This window comes from Falco biarmicus, chromosome 13, assembly GCF_023638135.1.
Source record: "Falco biarmicus isolate bFalBia1 chromosome 13, bFalBia1.pri, whole genome shotgun sequence".
NCBI classification, from domain to species: Eukaryota; Metazoa; Chordata; class Aves; order Falconiformes; family Falconidae; genus Falco; species Falco biarmicus.
Window position 1 is genome coordinate 23,108,971 of NC_079300.1, and position 11,719 is coordinate 23,120,689.

Below are 11,719 nucleotides of genomic sequence, written 5' to 3' on the forward strand. Positions count from 1 at the left end.
ACCTTGGAAACTTTAACTGGACTGTACAAGTTAACGCTGTGTTCAATGTATTTCAAAATTATCCTGTAATAGCTAGTAGTTCATTACAAAGGTCACTGTAAAATCATATCCTGTATCGCTACATATTTCAGAAAGTCTTCCTTGTCTGCCAGCAGTTCAACTGAACTTTGTTAATGAAGGAGAAGTTTTCTAGGGTTATCACTCTGAACCTTAAACTATATTATCTAGAAAACCATAAACCTTATTAAAAAAGATATGAAAAGGTTTATAAAACATTTTCTTAGCAGATCCTGTTTCCAGCTTCACCTTTTGATCTGAAGTTGGTTTTAAGCTCCTGCCACCATGCCTGCTGATTACAATGGGACGTGGGAAATGGAAGCCAATGAAAACTTTGAAAACTACATGGTCGCTTTAGGTAAATTAAAAAATATTAACTATATAGAGATAAAGATCAAGTGTTTCAGTTTAAAATCCTTCTAAAAAGTAATGACATTATTTGTATAATGTGCATTGTGGCATAAGGGTTTCTGCCAGTCACATTAAAAATCAAGTAATTGCAATGTAGTTCTAATTACAATGATCTAAGTATATAAGCAAGAGACTACTTGTAGCCAAAGATATTACTTTTTATTCAGATAAATGAAAAAACATATACAGACTGAAAGGAAAGAAAAAAAAAGCTTTCAGACACAGAAGTTCTATTTTATTCCTGGTATATACTTACTGTAACAGTCAAGGCATAATCTGGTTGGCTCTGTTAAAGAGGAGTAAGATATTATATATCACTAAAGCAACAATAGTGTTTAGTACGTAATTAGTGCTCTGAACTAGTACAAATTATACGTACCAGAGTTGCATGGTAAAGGCAATAAAAGCCTTTAAATGCATATAAAAATAAATAGGCAGGTATTTCTGACAATTTTTGTGGGATGCATCCTTATATAGCAAGTAGGTCACAGGATTTCTTAAACATATGTTTACATGGTTAACTGAGCTTAATTTCATTTGTCTACAACCATCACTCATGACAACAAAATAAGTGTACATGCAAAAAGAGATGTTCTGCTCTTTAGGCAACTTTCATTTACTAGTTTGTTAGCCTCTCTATATCTTTAGAAGCCCGATAGCTACAGTTGGTGCATCCATTGTATAGGATATTAAGCATACTCTTTGTAGATGCTAGAATACTACAACACTGTTAACAACTGTAAACTGATAATGCAAGCAATATCCTTGTCTGTTCATATCAAGATCAAGTTTATGTTTTTTGTAGATTTACTTTTTCCCCCACTGACATACTCAATTTTTGTAATGACTGGAGATAATTTTGTGAGAGAAATGTCTTCTTTTGCTGCAGATATTATTTTCAATATAAATTGTCTTTCAAGCATTTTTGTTCTTATAAAAGGCATAAATTTTTTGCTCCAGGTCATTATGATTATGCAAATAGTGTGCAGGAAATCTTTCCTCTACTTAGGTTAGCAGAGATGTAGATCTTTAATTTGCTGAAAAGAAGAAATAATAGAAGACATCAACATTTCTCAATAACGTCTTCAGAACACTCTGGATTGGCATTGAAAGAATAGTTATCACCTTTCCACCACTGCGGTAATGTAGCTGCATTCCAAAAACCACAAAAAAAAAAAAAGGAGTGGAGTTCAATTTATACATGCATGAGAAGTGTAATCTTTAGAATCGAGAATCTTCTCCTAGCTGTACTATATCACAGAAGAAGGGCATAAAGGACAGTTATTTCCTTACCATACGTGATGTCTATAAAACTTAGAGAAGAAAAGCAGTCATTAGAGTTGGTTAATTTAACTTAGATTGGAGGAGTCTGTCTGGCTCTGAATCATAAATTAGCATGTGGCAAACATCAAACGTGTATTTTATTTTTATGCTTACAATTGATAGCCCTCAGGGGCCCGACTGGGTCTATGCACTTCTCATCCCCAGATGCTTCATTGCTTTCTATCTGGTGGTCATTGATTTCTATCTTCTGTTCCGCATTTGTTCTTCTTACTTCTCTGCCTTTATACAGTAGCTGACACCACTGTAAGAGCGATGCTAATAAACAAGACTTTTTTCAGGTCAAAGTACCTTGCACTTTTCATCAGAAGACAAGATCAGACTTGTGGCTTCTTGTGCTTTCTTCAAAAGGTGTTAAGACAAGTTAATGGACATCTAAAGAACTTGATTGCTCAGATTCCAAAACATTTACTTGTAAGGATGTAGTTATAAAAATTATGCAGTGGTTCAAAATCAATGCATACACTGTATATCCATCTTTCACAAGCTAAGAAAATGTGTTTGTTAGGAAGAAAAGTCTAACACAAGGAAGGTAATCAAGTAATGAAATCTAACAATTTTCAGGTAATTCTCAATGTCTACACTAGTGACTGGTTTAAGGATAACTAACACAAAATCCTTAATTGAGATGAAAAATTTGATGCTCTTAATGATTTTCTACTAGTTTTACTCTCATCAAGGAATCTTAATGCTAATTTATTTATCTGTTCAGATCAAAAGAGAAGAAATACCCATAAACACATAAAAATAAACTCTTATCATTATTCAACAACAATGGAAAACAGTTATAATTTCCTCAAAGCTGCAACTCTTTTAAGAGAGAAAGGCAAGTTTCACTATTTGTAGTTTTTAGCCTTTGCATTTAAAGAGAAAAGCTCAGTAACTTTAGGGAAGTCTGTAAATACTATACACATACACCTGCAAGGTACAAAAAAATATTTAAAAAAATAATAATGGTTAAGACAATATAATGAATTTTAGGAGAAAGATACACACTAACTGAAGTGATTTGAGTGCTGTGGTTTGGCAATTATGCCAATAATTAATAGTTTATATGCAACTGAAATGTGATTTCAGCATTAAATATGCCAAATGCAAGGGAGCCATGGGGTCTGATGGTCTGGATGATACTTAAGTCAAATCCTGGTTGTCACAAATTGACTAGTCCAGACTGTCTTCATCTACCTTAGGCTTCTTTCACTGCCTGCCTCAGCTTCTGGTCTTACCTAAACTCTTGCCTCTTGCCTAGTTTTCTCTGCTTTGGCTCTGCATCAGTCCTGTCTCAGCTCCTTGCTCCAAGACCTGACCTTCTTTTGCAGGGTGTTATTCTAACACCAGTCATGATGGTCAGCCTACTCTAGTTCTACCTTGCTTTATAATGATAGATTTAATCATATTCGATAATTCTATTTTTAATAATTATCTTGGGAAAAATCTCTTTACTTTTCAGGTTTATTCCTTCCTTATTTTTTAGGATGCAAATTAAACACTTGTGGTGTACATATTTCCTTTCCAAAAGGATTTGTAATTACGGTGATATTTTTTCATTTGGTTGTAGTGGCCATGTCATTGTTGGTTTTTTCTTCCCTTCTAGGGTATCATTGGATGAGATTCTTATATTGTTTATTTCAGTTGAGCTGTAACATTTCACTTGCATTTGCCATAAAATTCAGGAAAAATGTCATAGAAAAGGATGTCTGCTGCTAATAACATGTATTTATTTCAGTTTTAATTTACCCACTGTAGTATTTAAACTGTGATGTTCACTCAAATTCAAAAAGAATTTAATATCTAACTGTCATAATACAAATATTATATCAGCTTTAAACTAAACTTTAATTATTATCATTCTTGTATCCTGATCCTTTTACAATCAGTAATTCATTTTCCAATTTTATATTTCTTTTTGTACCAGCTTATGCTACCATGAAATGGTCTATAGCACTTCCCCATTGCATCTTAGTGGCAATCTTTAGAACCGTTTCAGTCAGTGGATTAATTATGACTTTGTTATTATTAAATCAAGTGCATTTTTGATGCCTTTCTGATCTTATATATCCCAGTGGAAACTGGGAGAAAAATGGATGGATTCAGCCTACAATGGGGTCTGGACTATAGTCATCCAATACTGGGAAGCTTGCTTAGAAAAAGAGAGTAACAGTTCATGAGAACAAAGGAACTTGACCCACTCAATACCCTGAAACAAAGCAAGAGGAAGAATGTGTTAGAATAAGGAATGCAATACAGATGTATTTTTCCTGGGAAATACTTTGACTCATTGCCTACCCTGGGCAGACTGTATTAGAGAGGTGTTCACTGAATTTTGTGACAAAATTTTCAATCTACTTTCCCAATAAGAATGCCAGCAACAGGTTGGGATGAAGGAGCTGTTTGCACCAGCTGTCTGGATCTGGCCTTTCATGAGTACATAATGATTTTTTATGTATACATGCACATATATACTATAAGTTATATTAATTAAAAATTGCCAATGAATTAGAAAAAGAAAAAACACACCAAAAACAATGCAAAGATGCATATAGCTATAGGTGATTCTCAGAATGGAAAGAAACTACATGGAAAGGGTGAAAAGGTACTCTTCTGTTTCTCACAATTTTATATGTGATTTAAGAATTAAAGGTTCAAAGCACACTGAGGTTTTGGATTTTAAAATTCATCTATCCTTTTAACTAATGCATACACATTTCTATACTTTAATTAAAGAATAGTTTTGCCCTTTAAGCCAGAAACTTTGATTTTATCATAAACATGTTACAAAGTATTTTAATCTACTATAATAGAGCAATACATCATTTTTAGTGCTTGTATTGTTCAAAATGCAGTTATGAAAACCATGCTTTAATAAAATGTCCCCCAATTTTTCTCCAGGAGCTACAAGACTAATATATTAGTCAGAAATAGCATTTCTTTAGAAGTCTAGACATTTTTTTTTCCTCAGAGGGAACTAAATTTTATATTACCTGGCTATAAATCAGACCCAGAGTTACTTTTAATCCACCATAGCAGATAAAATATACCCAAGAAGTCTTGAATATAAATACTGACCAAGAATATTATTCCTCATGTTAAAAAGTCACAATTTTTTTCAAGCCAATCCTCTTACTCAATTCGATTAGTACTTCACGAGTAGTATAATGAAACTACCAAAAGAAAAAGGGCTCCATTAGTGTGTGGCATCGCTGAGCTGACAATGATTAACTCACATGCAAAACCACTAAAGGATGGCTAACAAACCAAACCCATTTTTCACTCTCTTGCAGAAGCATGTGAGATTATTTCATTTGCATATAGCACCATAATAAGATTCACTGCCAGCTGGTCAGAAATATTTATTGCAGATGGTAATGCAGCTGGCATTAGGTGGATTGTCTGGGGCAAACTGTCATCATAGTAATATATATTCTGCTTTTGGTAACTTTCAATGCATTCAGTTGCAAGCGGTTGTTTACATTACAATGTTAGTCTTCATCATGAACAAAATAAGGATGTTAAGGAGATCAGTACTCCATAAAATGTTGACAGAATATTAAACAGGAACTGTCAAGTGCTGTACTTTTGATACTTTTTTTGACTTTTGACTTTGAATTTGTCTCCTTTACCATTTAAAGTACTTTTTTCTTCTGTTTCTTCTGTCTAACAGTAATGGATGTCAGGCTTTTATTTGTTTCTTTTTTATTCATTAGTATAATTTTTTTTAATTAATTAATTAACCCCTAGTATACTTCCACAGATTATAGGTTCATTATAAAAGTAAGATGCCAAAATCCCCTTAGTACATACTCATCCTAATGTGCTTATTTTCTGAAGAGAAGTATTATTCTGAGATCCTGCTTTTGGGGTGGCCAGCATTTGTAATCTTGCAGGACATATACCAGTACCCTCACGCCTAAGAGCTACATGATTTACACTGCATGCTCAGCAAAGGGAATGGCTTCCAGGCATAAGATAATAACACTGCTGGCATCCCACAGCTTCCTGTGTGAGTGAGGCCAAAAAGTCAATGTCAGTATTAATAACCCCTGTTATTTCACATTCTCTACAAAGAATGAAAATTTGGGTGATTTAACACACCAGCGTCTATTCACAACTGGTTGTAAGTTGTAACTCTGCTCACAACATTCCCACAGATATCCTGTTAACAAATATATTTATAATTAGTGGAAGATCCCCAAACTGAAAGTCTACTTGCAAACACAACATTATTTTTATTTGAAATTATCTTTTTCTTTGCAAAATGTTACAGGTAAAAGCATCATTTGTGGAGCTACATTGCACACAGAATGTATTTTTTTGTTATATGTAAATATAAGTGCTGTGGGTTTTTTATTTTTGGTAAAAAATATTGGAATTTTCATTATGATGCTCTTTTTGGTTTTTTGGCAGGTATTGATTTTGCGACTCGTAAGATTGCAAAACACTTGAAACAAACAAAGGAGATTATTCAAGATGGAGATAATTTTAAAACAAAAACACTCAGTACTTTCAGAAACTATGAACTGAATTTCACTGTAGGAGTCGAGTTTGAAGAACATACCACAGGACTGGATAACCGAGTGGTAAAGGTAAAAAACTGATACCTGGTATCTGTTTATACTACAGTCAGCACAGGACTGAGCAGTTCCAAAAATTAGCTGAATACATGAAAAAAACAACCCAATATTTTGCAGATACCAGAGGATTTTTATAAAGTAGAAATAATTTGCATCTCAAGACAGTTTTCTTTCCTGCTACAAGCATTTATTATAAAAGCAAATCAGGATGGTTACTCAGATATGTGAGGACATTCATTAATTACATGGTTTTCTACTAGGGGATTTTCCCGGCTTTTCTATGATACACCTTTATGTATTTAGAAAGTGGCAAAACCATATTTTTACTTGTGTATCTTCCTTAATGAAACTGCAAAATCATCCCTTTGAATTTAGGACTTTCCCTGTGTCAACATAAATTCTCTAGTTCTGAATGGCTAGGTTCACTAGGTGTCCACTGAACCTGCCTCAGCCTCGGTTGGACATTTTAACAGCTGGACACTTAAAAATAAACCTTCACTCAGCTATTAACCTTAAGGGAGGTTTGGGAAGGGACAAGAAAAAAATGTACCACTGATCTGGGTGGCAGCCTACTGGCAGTGGTAGACAGGCAAGGAGGCCCAGAAGTACATGCTTTAATAACTTAAGGATTATAGAAGTAACCCAAGTTCAAAATTCCCCCAGAAAACTGGACATATGTTCAGACACCTTTCAGTGAGATACATGGACAAATAATGTTTGAATGAAAGACCATATTGTGTGTTAGCCCATGCCCTGCCTCCTACAACAGAGTCAACAAAGTCTTCCTGTGAGGCACTCAAACAAGGCTGTATCAGAGAAGTCAGTGAGGAAAACAATACGTACTAGCGCTAATTGAATTTACTTACTGAATTCAGCTTCAAGCTTCTGTATCAATACTGCTTCTGTTTCACTGTTCTCACCCCTAACATGCTTAAGCAAGATTTTCAAAGGTAGAAAGGCTAGTAGATCTTAAATTTCCATTGACTGTCCCCTTCAGAGTCTTGCTTATCTTGTATCACCTGCCTTTGTCATCATTCACGGAATCTACCCATATCAACTGTCAGCTCTCAGCTCTCTTGCTCTTCTCCAGACACATGCTGTCTTTCCCATCAGTATCTTCTCAATAAACAAGGTTTCAGAACTTGTTGCCAAACTCTGAGAAGCTGAGATCAAAGCTCACTGTCAACAAAACCCGTTTTGTTTTGGCAATTGACACAGGAAATTGGCAGCATAAAGGACATGTTTACATTTGAACTTACATCATCCTTCACTGGAGTGGCACAAATTTAACAGAAGACATTGTTTATTCACTATGGATCACTTTTCATTCACAAACTAACTTTGCGCAGTGTAATTCCTGTGACTTCTTCCAAATTATTTATCATTCATAGCACTGCATGCCATCAAATAACAAGACTCATTTTTTTCCCAGCATTCTGAATATCCCCGTCCCTAAATTTTCTTCCTATCACTTTCTCCAGTGAGCACTGAGTGGGACATATTCCTACGATAGATTTTATTCCTTTAAAACATTGCTCCCACATCACTTTAGATCAGTTGAAGGCATTACTAAGGATCTAAGGACTCATTAGTTGCATCACTCCTTAAATCCATGGACTAATGCTCCTCTAGCGCTCTTTACAACTATCAAAGCCATTGCCTTTCTGTGCATTTGCAGACTCTCCTCTTCATTACCAATTATTTGGAAGGAAGGAAGGAAGGAAACATAGCTTGTACAATTATAACCCTACCCGATTTAATCATTTTTGCCTAATATTATTAACAAATAATATTGTTTCTAACGAGGAGAAGGAAAAAGGAACCATGTTGTGCCATTATCCTCTGGACTGCTCTAAAAGAATTTTCCAGTCATTTTATTAACAAAACAGTGCCTCAAATACATTGAAGTTAGATGAAGGCAATAAAACTATTAGGCAACATTTAAATGTAAAGAGGGCATGGATAATTTAAAGAGCATGTAGCTTAAAAATTCTGTAAATAAGGAAGAGGTTAACTGAAATGGAATGAGTTTTGTCTCATTATTAATAGAAAGCTCCCTCATAAGAGAAATAAATCATCCAGTGCTGAACTAGAAAATGAATTAAGCTCCCAATAGTCTTGGAGCTTTTTAATAACTGAACTTCCACTGACTGTAACTGGTCTCTGATGAGGATTTGCCTATGATACATGGTTAAATGTCTCCCTAAAGTACAATGGTTCAAATCCAGAACAATTAAAACAAAGTTGCTTTGAATGTACTCAAGCATATCTGAGTAAAGAATTTAGCCTGTAAAGAGAACATTTGCTTACAGATATGGTCATGCTGCTCCTGGACAAGAATCAGCATACCCAACACCCTGTTTATTAGTGATAGACTGAATCACATCAAATCATGAAATGGTTGAGGATGGAAGGGGCCTCTTGAGATCATCTAGTCCAGCCCTCTGCTCAAGCACAATCAGCTACAGCACGTTGTCCAGCTTATGATCATATCTCTTTAAAGGTCTTTTGTGAAAGTGCATGAAAATAGTTAAATAACTTTATTGTATGATATGATATTAACATACACTTCCTCTTGTTATTTTATGCAGAGCTAGAGAAGGTGTTGGCACTGCAATAGTTGGTAAAAGCCCCCAGGTCTTCACTCATGAAACTTTACAATCTTTTTATTAGTGGCTTAAAACATCAAGAAGAGAAAAATACAGTTTGCATACATTGGCCAAGTGTCTTTTAATTCACTCAGCAATTCACTAGTTGGTATGAACACTTTATATTCATGTATGTGAAGAAATACATGGAAATTACAATAAACGACCATAAAAGCTTCACATCAAAATGCTGTTGTCATCCTGAATGCATTCGGGTTTGGGTTGAATGGATGATTTGGGGGGTTTTAGGAGGAAGATGAGGAATGATAGGAAGCAACTGTAATTGTGTCTTTTCATTGTTTGATTGAGATTATTTTCATGTATTCATAAAATTCTTATTAACATATCTGAGTTAATTATCTGATTCATGCAGACTCTAGTGACCTGGGATGGTGACAAACTGGTATGTGTTCAGAATGGTGAAAAGAAAAACAGGGGCTGGAAGCACTGGATTGAAGGAGACATACTGCATCTGGTAAGGGCTGCTAGACAAAGATAGAACACAGAGCGGAGGCCGTAACAGAGTACGATCTTCCATTTCAAAGGGTTTGTTACTTGCTCTAGTTAGAATGGTCTTTATTTAGACAGCTCTGATCTCTGAACTCTAAGGAAATCCCCCCCTCTGCTACAATTCAGGAATGCTCAATTTCTTTCCACCTGTTCCCAATTAAGTCATAACCCTGCAGTGTTTTTTTTTGCTGTGGTCCACTGCCCTCCAGCTATTAACCCTTCTTGTTACATTCCACTTCTAACATTATCTCATTCTTATATAATCACTGGTAGAAAAAAGAAGGTAGCATGGGACAGATTGCAAGAAAAATACTATTTATTGTTCTGAAAGAAGCACTGTAAAATTTTAGCATCCTATGCTGCAATACAGATCAGAAATCTCTGGATACTCAAGAGGATCCTGCAAACAACCTACACTGCAATTACTTTGTGCTAGTACAATAAAATAGTCAAAACATTCATACATCTGAGCCCAAAGCTGGAGCCCAAAGATAAACTAGGTGAGTCCAAGAAAGGCCAGCAGAGCCTGTACAGGAAACAAGCAATCAGTGAAGTCCAGAAAGATTTCAAAATAATAGATACATAATGATAATAATTCCAGAGTTCCTTGGGAGAGTGATCAAGAAATGGGTGTGATCATGTTGGATGGTGCAATAGGTGGCTACAGAAAGATTATGGAGGAGAGCTCATTGTTCTATCTCATGGTTTGCATCTAGATAACTACTCCTTCACAAGTTTACCCTGCAGATAGTTAGTATAGCCAACCACATTACATTGCCTCAAGTCTGTATGCTTGAAAGGTCAGTGATGAATTAAAAAACACTATCTGCCACTTAACTAAAAGCGAATTGCCTAGTAAATTACAAATCTATTTTAACACATATTCAAAAACTGACCTAACAAAGTTTCTGCGTGCTCACACCAGGATTGAGGCTAAGACTGGTAGAAACAAAGAGAACAGGCAGTTTCTTAGAACAGTCTCCAGAAACTCTATTGTGGGTTTGGCCAATTGCTGGCCAAAAAGGCAGCTTCAGCTCACTTCAATTTCTTATTTGGCACAGGAACACCAGTTAATCAGAAGACTTAACCAAACTGACTGTATTGCAATGTGCAGGTATCCTGACCTTTAAGAGGTTAGCTGCAACACTGGGTGAAAATGGTGTATTGTTCTGGCCTCTGAAAAATGGCTGGGTGTATCTCTGAAGCAAATGTCATCTTTTTAAAGCATCCTCCTTTTTTATTATTATTATTTCCTTGTTTCATTGCTTCTCATTAATTATGAGGTAACATGAATTATAAACTATTAGAGTATATTGTTTTAAAAACAGAGCATGAAAAAACCTTGCATTAAAGAGCAACTTTTTTGCATTTTTCATGTTTATTCTTCTTAGAGCTCAATTCAAATGCCAAAATCTAATTACTGCAACATGTGGTGTGTGCCTGCTGTTTGGTTACATATAATACACTATTCTTTTTGTTCCCTTTCTCATAAACATCCCTTTTTAATGCAGTGGCTCAGTTGTAGTAATTTCTGGTGGGATCTTCTGTGTATGCAAAATACAACTTGTACCACTGTGTACTTACTAGTTATTTTAATACTGTAGGAACTGACATGTGAAGACCAGGTGTGTCATCAGACGTTTAAGAAGAAAAAATAAATGTGACCAGAAAGCCACCCAGATCTTCATCACACTACTATGCTGTTATGTTTTGTCTAAAAAGAAGAATGAAGCTAAATTTGTAATAATTCTTTGACACTGCTATGTGAAAGTATTTTGTGCCTGTTTATGGAAATAAACACATTTTATAGAAATAACACCAGTTACAAACATCATAAATTCCTCTGCTTTTCAGCCTAGAATTAAATAAAAGTAATTGTCTTTCAAATAATGCTTTCCTACATCTTTGTAATAATTTCCAGAGGAATGTCCTTTAGCCACAAGGCTGAAAATTAACAGTCACAATTATCTCAACCACAGTATATCTCTCCATAGTGCTATAATATCATAATATATTTGGATGACTGAGTAAAATTGGACATTCATTGGACTGCTTCTATTTAATTTAGTCCTGGATCACTAAGTCCATGGTTTCAGGCAACAGAATGGCTCACTGAACACAATACATGGCATTTCACATCTAGGTTATTCATTTGAATTTGGCCCAGGTCTGCAACTGCTA

At 35.1% G+C, this 11,719-nt stretch overlaps 1 protein-coding gene across 1 annotated transcript; it reads left to right on the forward strand.

The window, feature by feature from the left end:
- Positions 1-285: 285 nt before the first annotated feature.
- On the forward strand, positions 286-11,501 carry RBP2 (retinol binding protein 2). Its single transcript, XM_056358911.1, has 4 exons — positions 286-415; positions 6,214-6,392; positions 9,402-9,503; positions 11,143-11,501. The coding sequence occupies exons 1-4, from the start codon at positions 343-345 to the stop codon at positions 11,194-11,196; spliced, it is 408 nt and encodes a 135-aa protein (XP_056214886.1). The 5' UTR covers positions 286-342; the 3' UTR covers positions 11,197-11,501.
- The last annotated feature ends 218 nt before the right edge of the window (positions 11,502-11,719 follow it).